The sequence below is a fragment of the Triticum urartu genome, chromosome 5, assembly GCF_003073215.2.
Source record: "Triticum urartu cultivar G1812 chromosome 5, Tu2.1, whole genome shotgun sequence".
Taxonomy (NCBI): Eukaryota; Viridiplantae; Streptophyta; class Magnoliopsida; order Poales; family Poaceae; genus Triticum; species Triticum urartu.
The window spans coordinates 623,777,348-623,789,520 of NC_053026.1; the positions used below are offsets into that span (position 1 = coordinate 623,777,348).

The window sequence follows — 12,173 nt, forward strand, 5'->3', positions numbered from 1 at the left end:
TAGGGAAATGCTCCAAACTGCTAATCACTGAAGACCGCAAGCGGCCAGCTAACTCCTCACATGCGCATGGAGATCTTCCCTGGAAGACAACCTGGCATCCATCCTGGAGCCTGGTCTCTGTCGCTCCAGGCTCTCACACCACTGAAGAAGCTGCATCTGGAACCTGAATCCATCTGTCTGAGTTCTCTCCTGCCTTGTAATCTGTTCACCAAACTTTTCAGAGGAGCGACCTCTGCTGTTTTACTGTTATATCTTATATAAGTCTATGTACTTCCTGGTTTCATTTTACTTTGAGGTATCAAGCCATACATGTGATGGTATTTTCCAAAATATGCATTTTTAGACGGTAACAAACTACAATCTATAGTATAAACTGACATAAAGGAGATAAGCCTGTATAACAGCAAGATTTTTTTATGAATACTGGTATTGTGTGACGCTATAATTATGGCCAAAAAATATCCCAACGGCCCAGAAAAGATGATAGTGTCATTCTAAACTTACAGATCCTACCTAAATTATCTGGCAACAGTGACTGGTCTATCTATAGTTTGTGACGGCCCAGTGGCTACCTCTAATCTTTCTGCATCATCAACCTTTTCCTTGTGAAAAGATTTGCTTTCCAGTTTTCGTGGATAGAAAATAGCCAGGTAGTTCATTTCCCTCCAGCAGCAAACGTGTTCTGTTGCAGCTGCTTATAGTCAGATCAACAAAATAGCAAAAATGCTTCAAAATATGTGATTGAACTGTACCCATCTGCAACTGGAAGCAATTCCATCATGCACAGCAGGAAGTTTCATCTCAGCTAGTCCAACACTGGTAATAAACTTCAGTGACTTTGATAGGGCCGAACACCATCCATGAGCTAAAACGAGTTATGCTGCTTTGATATTCGAAAGTTTTTGAGTAATTTGATAAGCTCATATGTCCTCACGTCATGACCCAATCGGAGGCACAAGTCCAAAGGAGCCAATCCATCCTGTGGTAATCATAAAACAAATTTACTTTCCTATTTAGTGGAAGACAGATGGATCATAAACATGATTGGGCTAGGAACCTGATATCATTAGAGAAGTAGGTAAGATATGTGAAATGAGCTTGAAAGCAGTTAATTTGTTCTCATTTGTGAAATAGAAAAACAAAAAATCACAGATTACTTACTTGATTTTTCAAAGTTCTATTAGCACCTTTTAGTAAGAGTAGCCTCACAATATCGGTTCTCTGTGTTTGCACGGCTAGATGCAACGGTGTCCAGCCATACTGAGAATTGAACAAGTTAAAGCAGTTAAACCATAAGAAAACAAGACAAGACAAGACAAGAGACAAGACAAGAGACAAGACAAGAGACAAGACAAGCAGAGATAATTCTTGAGCTTAACATACATCATCTGGACGATTGATATCAACATTGTAGAGCAATAGCGTTTTTATAGTCTGATTGCATGCTGTTTGGACAGCATAATGCATTAGGGTTGCACCATCCTGTAACACCGAAGTTGCACCGTTGAGTTAATGGAATTAAAAAATTCAAATACAGAAGGAATCTACTCCCTCTGTTCCGAATTACTTGTCTTGGATTTGTCTAGATACGGATGTATCTAGACTCATTTTAGTGCTAGATACCTCCGTATCTAGACAAATCTAAGACAAGTAATTCGGAACGGAGGGAGTAGAAGCTAACCCGCTGCAGTAATGCCTACAGGAAGTGATATACCTTAACACAAAATAGAAGAACCAATGCAAATATCTAAAGAACAAAACTGAAAACAAACAACATCAACATATTATTCAAGATTAACCCCATCATGAAAGCAAACAACATCACCATATAATCCAAGATTAACCACATGTAATATAACAGAACATTCTTGGAATTTGCTATTTAAAACTGTTTCAAAGATATGTAAACATAGGATATACTCACTCTATCACAGACAGATGGATTTGCTGAATTCCTTAAGAGATAGTTGATGATAGCATGCTTCTTCGAAATAATTGCTTTATGAATTGCTGGCAAACCATCCTGAGGAGACCAGAAAAGGTCAATAATGGTAACAAGATATCACAAAGATACCATGCCTTCTACGCGTGTATCTGCTTATGATGAGATAGCTCAACATTTAGAGAAGAAACTACCTTATCAAGTGCATTTACATCCACCTTATGTTTCAGAAGATTGTCCAATAGATAGAAGTCTCCTGATGCAGCAAGGGTGTGAAGTGGCAGCCACTTACTCTACAAGAAGAAGACACAAGGTGTATCAACTGTCAATGTGCAGATATTGCAGAGGAGCTAACATGGCAGTAGCAAATACCATCAGACATAGGTCATGAGGCAGAACATGCATGAATGTTAGGAGAAAATATGTTAGCAAGGCTAAAATACCAGGAGCACATTGACTGTTCCTAAAACTGAATGATGGCTAAATGACTTAACAGCAGCTAAAATACTCTGAACAGGAACCACTTACAGAAGCAGCACCTTCCAGATCAGGTAATCTCCTGTTCAGAAGAACCTTTTCCTCATCCGTGAACAGCTTCCGGCGACCTAAAGTAATGAAAGATTATTCATAGGAACAACTGCAGTGTTAGAAGAACTATACAGCATATAGAAGTTGACCCGCACAAAAAAACAGCATATAGAAGTTGTGCCAGACTGCCTGTACACTTGATCCCAAATACATCACACTTTTTTTTTGTCTAATATACCAAACTGGAAGTGACATAGATTCCTCAGACGAGTTGGTATAGCCTCTAAAATTGTAGTACTATCAGTCTGTTTCAATGATAGTTAAAGTTTGCACTTGTTATAATATTGCCCTAATGGTTACAAAATTTCAAAATCGCAATCATAAGAATGTTCTTTCAAAAATAAATCCCATGGTATCAATTTTCTATAACTTAACTCACATATTATTGGATTAATTGTAATTTTATTGGCCAAAGAATTTAGGCAGTCAAAACATGCCTTAGATCTAGGAACACAGGGAGCATCACCTAACTAGAGGTTCTGATTATATAGTATGATACTCAGCATCACGGATACTTACCAATAACAATAATATCAGTACTCAAGGTTTTATATCATGAGTTTGGGCAATGTAGTTGACCAACTTTGAAGCGTTTGGGCATTAACTTAAGTCATATAACTTCGAAGTGTTATTCTGAGCATTTGGTCAAAGTCAGTACATTCAGTACCAACAAATTGATAACGTGGCATTCAGAGTGCAGATAATGCATAATGGATTGCCGCTGGAGACAATCAACCAGGGATAAGAGATTGCACATTTCTCCGATAACTTCAGTTTAGTGCTGTGCCCTCTGGTGTAGCAGACTAAATTTGCAATAGTCAAACAACATGCCTGCTTTTACTTCATTTGGCTTTGTCCCAACACATAAATTCTAATTGGCTAATTGGTATACTGAAACCGAAAATTCCGCTTGCAAAATAACTCGCCTACTGTTCAATGATAGCTCACAGTTTCAGGAGTACTCCAGTTTCAGCAAACCATCCTGAAGGAAGACTCAGTATATTTACTTGGCTAATTGCTACAATACCATGCAACATTTCTGTAATTCGCCTACTGTTTAATAATAGCTCACATGTCATATTATCAACAATGGAAAGGATTCTGAAAGAAAATTTAGTATGGCAAAACAGAAGTTGTGGAACTCACTCCTCGCGCTCTTGCCATCCTCCGTCTCGCCTGGGACATACTGGCTACTGTTAAACAGCTCCGCGATGTCCTCAAGACTGACCGAGTCCATCGCCGTCCTAGGATTCCTGGGCGCCGCGCGTGTCCCGGGAGGCGGAGGCGGCGGAGCCTCCACCTTCTCCGGCGCAAGGGACATCTCCTCGAGCGGCTCGACGTGGTTGCTCGCGACGCGCCCGGGCTCCGCGTCCAGCCTCACCTCGCTGTACGCGCGGGACCTGCTCTCGAGCGGAGACACCAGGTAGTCGCGCGCGCCGTGGCCGAGCTCGGCGTCCAGCCTCCCCTCGCGGTACGCGCGGTACTCGTCGGGGGCGGCCACGGCGGAGGGCACCCGGCGGTCGAGGCGGCTCCCGAAGCGCAGCCCGTGCGCGATGCGGCGCTTCTCCTTCTTCGTCAGGTTGATCTCCTCCACGGCGTCCTTCCACCGCTCCGGCACCAGGCTGCCCCCGCCACGGGCCGCCGGTGGCTTCCGGCTGGGGTGGGAGGACGGGCGGCCGAGGCCGAGGTCGAGGTCGGGGGCCTCGAAGGCCTCGTCCTCGAAGACGAGGCAGTCGCCGAGGACGACATCGTCGTCGTAGTCGTGCTCGTCGTCGTTGACGGCGGCGACGGCGAACGAGGGGGGAGGGGAGGCGAGTGGGCGGGGGCACCGGGAGAGGGAGAGGGATCTGCCGGGCGTGCGGAGGCGGGAGGCGGAGGTGGGGAGAGGATGTAGGATTGGGGAGGAGAAGGGGAGGAGAAGCGGGAGAGACGGTGGTGGCATCGCGTCGTCCTCGCCGCGCCGGAAGCCGAGAGGATAGGCCGGTGTCGGCGACCGTTTAAGCTGGGCTCTTATCTCCTGGGCTCGAAAGTGATTTAGGTGGGCTAGAAAGGAGCCCAGATTTCATATGGACGTGAGGGCCACCTCCACCGCGGCACGAATAACATAGGAAGTAGGTTCTTCTTCTAAAAAGGAAGAATGGAGGTACTTCTTAACACCGAGTGACAACACATCGACATATACACACACCCCTATCCTTATCCCCTGTCTCCAGCACTCCCTATATCATCCCACCTCGTCGCTCGGGTTGCCGGTCGTCGTCGTTCTCCTCTATGAGAAGCAAGGATGAGCAGAGGAGAAGGAGGTTACCGGAGCCAGAGAAGGAGGGGGGGGGGGGGGGGGGGGGGGGGGGGGGGGGGGGGGGGGGGGGGGGGGAGCAGCAACCACCCGGCCTCGCGTGCGAGTGACATTGTCTTCAATGTCCGCATTGGCCAAAGATGAGATGGAGCAGACACCATCCTGGCGGCGAGTGGCGAGGCTCAGGGTAGGGTCACTGTCCGCGTATCATCATCATAGCCGCCACACGCACATAGAGGCACACCACATGGCCGTGGCAAAAATTGGACCTCCGGTTTCTACTCCCTTACATTCCAGTAAAATTGGCAAACTTGCCATGGCTATCTCAAACTTTTCCATGTCTCCAGTTTTTTGCCATGGAAAAATTGTATCTACGTTTGACATGCCTCAACTTTTTTGCAAATATCAACATTTTTCCCATGGCAATTTCTTTTTGTGATTACAACTTAACTTTTTTGTTCTGATGGCAATCTTTCCATGATTTTTAGGGGGGTGGGGGGTTGGGGGGGGGGGGGAGGGGCATTTTGTTAAATCCAAAACATATATGTAGTGTCATGGCTATTGTGTATTCACGTGTTTTTATATTTGACAGTAGCTTATCAATTCAATCAAACCGGTCTTGCTCAACATTGTTGCATGCATAGCATTCTTATAGATACCATATTTTGTTTTAGCATATAGTGTCATTTTGTAGCTTGGGTGCATTATACAAGTGTTCGGGTGGGCAAATTTTAGAGTAAACTCATGCAAAAATATGTATAACCCAAACCATGATCTGGTGATAATGTATATTTAGCTACCTACATTTTTTTTAAAGTTGCCATGTGACCATCACAAACATTTTTACTAAACACGAACTGCCAACACATGCAAGTGTGGATTTGTGACGTGCAGAGCTTAGGGATTGGCAATTTTTACTACCATGGGGAGAAAATAAAATTTTATCACACATGTCTATTTGCCATGATTTTTATTAGTTAACAATCAATTTTTTTAATTTTGCCATGTGAGCTTTTTTCGACAAATATATACACTTTGCTATGTTAAAAAGGAAAATTTTCCTTAAATTTGCCATGTGACCGGAAAAAAAAATCATGCCTTTTGCCATGAAAAATAAAGAAAATATTTTTTTTGCCATGACACATATCTATTATGTTTTTCTATTTTTGCCATCATGTGTACTACTCAGGCGGTAAAAGTTAGTATTTTTTTCTGCGATTGACATGGCAATTTTTGTTGTATATAACAAGTCTAACATGGCATTTTTGTTGCATCTAAAATGTAGGTAGTTTTATGTTTGCTGCAGGGCAATTTAAAGTAAATTTCATTTAGTGTCTTGGCAATTTCAGAAAATGTTTTGAATGTTACTAGTACAAATTTTATTACACCTCCCTAGAAATATTCACATTTTATGTCTGAATTTGCGATGTCACTAATCCAAAATATAATTGATTTTTCCATGTCAAAGTACAAAACTTTCTACATTTTGCCTACATATAGACATCTAAAATCTCTGAATTTACCATGTAACTCATACATACTTTTCTTATTTTTTGCTATAAATCAGAGGACATATTTTCTAATTTCCGCCATGACTCTGTATAGGCTTTCTGTATAGTTCTGCCATGGATCATGGTAATTTTCGCTAGCTGTTTGTGTTTACTTTAACAAAAATCATGGCAAAATTTGCTATGTGCTTCTGTTCACTTTTTTTTTTAGTTTTTGCCATGGATCATGGAAAATTTGTTATATACAACATGTGTACCACAACATTTTTTGTTGCATCTAAGGGAAAATGTAGGAGAGCCTGCCTGCGCCTGGAAGAATTGGGCTTGAGGATGCTGTCACCAGAGATGGCCGACAGGCTTGAATCGGAGTTCACGATCGATGAGGTGAAGCGTGTGGTCATGGACATGCCCCCTGACAGGGCACCAGGGCCGGACGGTTTTTCAGGGCTCTTCTTCAAATCATGCTGGGACGTCATAGCCATGGATCTAATGGCGGTAATGAAGGCTCTGCACGACGGCCGCTTCTACTCCTTTGGAGGTCTTAACACCTCGATACTCACCCTCCTGCCCAAGAAAGCCAACTCATTGGAGATCGGTGACTTTAGACCCATCAATCTGATACACGGGGTAGCCAAGATATTTGCTAAGGTCCTCGCTACCCGTCTGGCTTCGCTTCTGCCAAGTCTGATTTCGAAAGCTCAGAGTGCTTTTGTGACTAGCCGCAGTATCCACGAGAACTTCAAATTTGTGAGGAACAAAGCTAGGTGGCTGCACAGACGGCGCTGCTCCTCGGTGCTAATGAAAATTGACATATCCAAGGCCTTTGATACTCTACCTTGGGAATTTCTTCTGGAGGTGCTATCTGCTCGGGGATTCGGTCGGAGGTGGCGTTCCTGGATTTGCGGGCTGCTATCCACTGCCTCCACCTCCGTCCTTATCAACGGAGAGCTTGGCCCCCCCTTCGCCATCGGCCAAGGCATCCGCCAGGGCGACCCCGTTTCCCCGGCCTTATTCATTCTGGCTATGGACGCCCTTCACGGCATGTTGGAATGGGCAAGGCAGCGCCATCTTCTCTCCGATCTTGGCTGCGATAGAGGGGTGCCGCGTGCATCTGTTTTTGCCGATGACGCGGTTCTGTTCTTCAAGCCAGAGCGTAACGATCTCCTGCTTATATCAACCCTTCTGCAGCTCTTTGGGGAGGCGTCGGGGCTTCGGATCAATATGCACAAGAGCACCATCACTTGCATACGATGTGATGAGGTGCAGGCTGCAGAGGTAGCTGGACACTTCCAGTGCAGGCAACAGGCCTTTCCTATCTTATATCTCGGTATACTTCTATCGATATACAGGCTCAAGCGGCACGAGTTGCTGCCCTTGGTTGATAAGCTCTCGAACAAGATGAAGGGCTGGAAACCGAAGATGTTGGCAGTTGCAGGCCGGCTCACGCTCACCTCTTCGGTCCTCATGGCACTGCCCATGCACATCATGGCAGCGCTCCCGCTGCCGGCCTGGGCTATCAAGACTATCAACCGCCACTGCCGTGGATTTATTTGGAAGGGGGAGGAGGAGACTAGTGGTAGCCATTGCCTTATGCCTTGGAGCAGGGTGTGCATGCCGCGGGAGCTCGGAGGTTTGGGTGTTTTGAATATCAAATGGTTTGGGTTTGCGCTGCGCTGCAGATGGCCTTGGTTACGTTGGAGTGCAGAGGAGCGGTCGTGGCATGGCCTGCCTGATACTACGGAGAAGGAGGTCCACGCAATCTTCAATGCAGCCTGCCGCATCACGCTCGGGTCAGGAGAGGTAGCCAAGTTCTGGACTGATAAGTGGTTGGATACCGGCTGCTCAATTGCTCAAACAGCACCGCAACTCTACTCCTTCGTCAAGGACAGGGGGACATCAGTCAAGGAGGCGCTGACCGGGCAGGCTTGGATACATGACATTGCGGGTGGGCTCTCCCTCACTGCCATTGCTCAGTACCTCTCGGTCTGGGATATTGCACACGCCACTGTGTTAAATCCTGAGGCGAGAGACACGCCGCGATGGCTCCTGACGGAAAATCAGCAGTTCTCTGTCCAAAGTGCATACCGCCTGTTCTTTCTGGGCAACGTTCGCTTCGACTGTTACAAGCCTATTTGGAAATCCAAGGCACCCCCCGCGGCAAATTCTTCATGTGGCTCGTGGTGCACCGTCGTTGCCTTATGGCGGACAATCTGCAGAAAAGAAATTGGCCTTCCAACGGAGTCTGCCCCTTGTGTCTTCAAGCGCCGGAAGACTGCACCCACTTGTTTCTCCACTGCCGTTTTACACAACAAGTTTGGGCGCGCTTCAGATCTTGGACCGGCGCCGATTTCCTTATCCCCGATAACACCTTTGCCTCCACTCGGGAGTGGTGGTTGCAGACTAGGGCTGTCATTCCCAAGCACATCCGAAGGAATTTTGACACAGTGGTGATCTTGATGCATTGGAGGATATGGAAAGAGAGAAACTCCAGGATCTTTGACCAGGTGGCAGCTTCGCCGTCCGACGTTCTGGAGCGGGTAGTAGAAGATGTGGCCATGTGGAGGGCCGCGGGATGCATCTTTGATCTGCCAACTTAGTTGTTATGGGGGTGTTCATGTTTTGCAAGACCGGCCCTCACCTGGGTGGTCCGAGATCGTTGCTGTAGCGGGGGCGCCTCTGTTTTTTTGGAGGCCGACCCCTGGCAGGGCTGTTTGTAAACTCTGGGTTCAGTCTAAGTTTCCTAGACTGTCCTTGATGTACTCTCTTTTCTATCTAATAAAGTTCGGCCAATGGCCTTTCAAAAATGTAGGTACATTTGTGTTTGCCACATGTCAAATTTAAGAAAAGATTGATCTACTCACATGGCATTTTCAGAAAGAGTTTGTCATATCATTAGTACAGATTTTCTTACACTTCCCTACACATATTCATATTTTTTGTCTAAATTTTCCATGTCACTAGATTTTTTTATTGATTTTTGCCATGTCAAAGTATAAAATATCCTAAATTTTACCTACATATAGACACCTAAAATTTCTTAATTTTCCATGTGTTAAGTAATCTTTTTCAACAAGTTGCCATGTGATGATTACAAAATTTTGAGAATGGGGCCTCGACCCGTTGGCTGGGCAGCTGGGGTAGCTGCCAGTCTGCCCGCGTTTGAGCCTTGGCTCTGGCGCGCGGTGCTTGCAGAGTTTCTCCTATAAAAAAAGCCAACGAGGGTTAGCCTTTGGGTTGGTTTCATTATTTTTATGATTACAAAAATTTCCAATAATTTTCATGTTTTTATAACAAAAAATTCCTTGATTAAGTACAAACTCTTCTCTAATTTTCCCATGATCTATAGAACATTTTCTATAAAAGTTGCCATGGACCAAGGCAAAATTGAACTCTGCATGTGTTTCTCGTACAAAAACCATTGCAAATTTTATCCTGCATATGTTTTATTATGTATTTGTATCACAAAAAAATTATTGTATATACCATGGCAAATTATCTTTTGTTTGTAGCATGGCAATTTCATACCTTTGGGTTGGTTTCATTATTTTTATGATTACAAAAATTTCCAATAATTTTCATGTTTTTATAACAAAAAATTCCTTGATTAAGTACAAACTCTTCTCTAATTTTCCCATGATCTATAGAACATTTTCTATAAAAGTTGCCATGGACCAAGGCAAAATTGAACTCTGCATGTGTTTCTCGTACAAAAACCATTGCAAATTTTATCCTGCATATGTTTTATTATGTATTTGTATCACAAAAAAATTATTGTATATACCATGGCAAATTATCTTTTGTTTGTAGCATGGCAATTTCATACCTTTGGGTTGGTTTCATTATTTTTATGATTACAAAAATTTCCAATAATTTTCATGTTTTTATAACAAAAAATTCCTTGATTAAGTACAAACTCTTCTCTAATTTTCCCATGATCTATAGAACATTTTCTATAAAAGTTGCCATGGACCAAGGCAAAATTGAACTCTGCATGTGTTTCTCGTACAAAAACCATTGCAAATTTTATCCTGCATATGTTTTATTATGTATTTGTATCACAAAAAAATTATTGTATATACCATGGCAAATTATCTTTTGTTTGTAGCATGGCAATTTCATACCTTTGGGTTGGTTTCATTATTTTTATGATTACAAAAATTTCCAATAATTTTCATGTTTTTATAACAAAAAATTCCTTGATTAAGTACAAACTCTTCTCTAATTTTCCCATGATCTATAGAACATTTTCTATAAAAGTTGCCATGGACCAAGGCAAAATTGAACTCTGCATGTGTTTCTCGTACAAAAACCATTGCAAATTTTATCCTGCATATGTTTTATTATGTATTTGTATCACAAAAAAATTATTGTATATACCATGGCAAATTATCTTTTGTTTGTAGCATGGCAATTTCATACTATTACATATGGGTGGATTCTTTTTCATTGTGTCATTGCAATTTTCAGTCTGTTTTTCATGTATTTGAAATCTCGAAACATGGCAACTTTTGTTTTATACGTAGGTGGATGTTATAGCAAACTCACTTTTTACATGTATTTTCCTTTTATTTTCGTTAGGATTGTTTTTTGAGACGGCAATTTTTAGGCCCCACTAATTTTTGCCTTTGTTCTCCTGCCAAATTTATGTCTTTGGTGTTTTTGCCTCGAGCTGAAGCCCAATTGTAGCCCTTAAAAAAGAAAAGCTAGTGATTCGTTCGCGCTGGCGCTGCCAGCCCCAGGGGGAACTTCAGTTCCATGTTGACATAATTTTTAAATCACAGTTTCACTCAATCTTTTTACCATACATGCCGACATATATAGCTGTCGAGTTTTGCACACGCGTCAATGTCTGTCTCCAATTCTATCATTTCGGACAAGACCATAAAATAACGACATGATGTGAAATGCGCATATAGCACTCTTCTCCCGTGCACCATTCTCCAAACATGTAACGAATATATCAACGGCGAATCACATGTCCACCACTCACACTCTTCAGGGGCGCTTGTTCATATATGCCCATATGTGTACCCAATCCTTCAACAGTACTGTTTGTTCATATATATGATGGCCAGGGACAAAACTTGACGCACCATTCCTATCAGGGAACAGCTAAACTTACAGAAGAAACAAGAAGCTGTAACAGTGCGCAACCAAACACACCAACAGTTGGTATCTTTTCATGTCGGCCAAATCCCAATACTCCACTCCATACATTGATACATGCATACTCACGGACACACGCCCAACTATTACAATCTGCTCACATTTGACTCGCAAACAGCTGAAGTTAAAGTAGGAGTAGCACTTATTCAAAAAGTTAACATAAGCACTCTAGCTACACTAATTAATGCAGATATTCCCTGGAAAAAAATCATGCATATATATGCAAACATAGAACTCACGGACGATGATAAAATTACAAGCAGATTGACGAATTGGCGTGCTCGATCGATCTAGAGATCCCTTCCTCCATAGCCTGCACTCATGAACATTGCCTGCTCGATCTCGTCGGTGCTTGTCACTCTCGGTTCCTCCCTTCCTCCTATTACACCACACCATTCAGTGACATTGTTGATGATCGATTGAATTCAATTAGCGGGGAAAACATAGATTAATTTAAGCAGGAAATAGAACAAAAAAATAGAGATGCGTACGTGTTTGAGAAATTAATCCCACGATATATTTACCTATGAGCAGGATGCCCGCATGGCGAAGTCGCCGAAGCAGCTGACGATGCAGTGCTCGATCTCCAGCCCCAGCACGTCCAGCGCGCTCACCGTCGAGATCAGCGCGCCGGGGCTCGTCATGCAGCAGATCTCGATCCTCGTGTTGTCGC

General features: G+C 43.5%; 1 protein-coding gene across 3 annotated transcripts; it reads right to left on the reverse strand.

Annotated features, from left to right (window-relative positions):
* Nucleotides 1-398: 398 nt before the first annotated feature.
* On the reverse strand, nucleotides 399-4,568 carry LOC125511360 (ankyrin repeat domain-containing protein, chloroplastic-like). 3 transcript variants are annotated; one of them, XR_007284953.1, is made up of 8 exons: nucleotides 3,677-4,566; nucleotides 2,471-2,547; nucleotides 2,137-2,235; nucleotides 1,925-2,023; nucleotides 1,384-1,482; nucleotides 1,162-1,260; nucleotides 753-979; nucleotides 399-682 (listed from the first exon to the last, which is right to left on the reverse strand). XR_007284953.1 is itself a non-coding variant. In XM_048676712.1 (7 exons), exons 1-7 carry the CDS (start codon nucleotides 4,470-4,472, stop codon nucleotides 866-868), a joined length of 1,383 nt encoding a protein of 460 aa, XP_048532669.1. In that variant the 5' UTR covers nucleotides 4,473-4,567; the 3' UTR covers nucleotides 399-865. The 3 variants fall into 3 exon arrangements, 2 of the variants coding, with proteins under 2 accessions (XP_048532669.1, XP_048532670.1); XM_048676712.1 differs by having other exon boundaries at nucleotides 399-979; nucleotides 3,677-4,567; XM_048676713.1 differs by lacking the exon at nucleotides 399-682 and having other exon boundaries at nucleotides 890-1,057; nucleotides 3,677-4,568.
* Between the last annotated feature and the right edge of the window lie 7,605 nt (nucleotides 4,569-12,173).

Bases quoted from the DNA above. Each gene is read 5' to 3' on its own strand.
- LOC125511360 (XM_048676712.1), bottom strand. From the start codon at position 4,472: ATGCCACCACCGTCTCTCCCGCTTCTCCTCCCCTTCTCCTCCCCAATC. The intron at 2,236-2,470 runs GTAAGTGGTTCC...TTCTTCTTGTAG, and splicing joins ATCTGGAAGGTGCTGCTTCT to AGTAAGTGGCTGCCACTTCA. The intron at 980-1,161 runs GTAAGTAATCTG...TGATTACCACAG, and splicing joins ATAGAACTTTGAAAAATCAA to GATGGATTGGCTCCTTTGGA.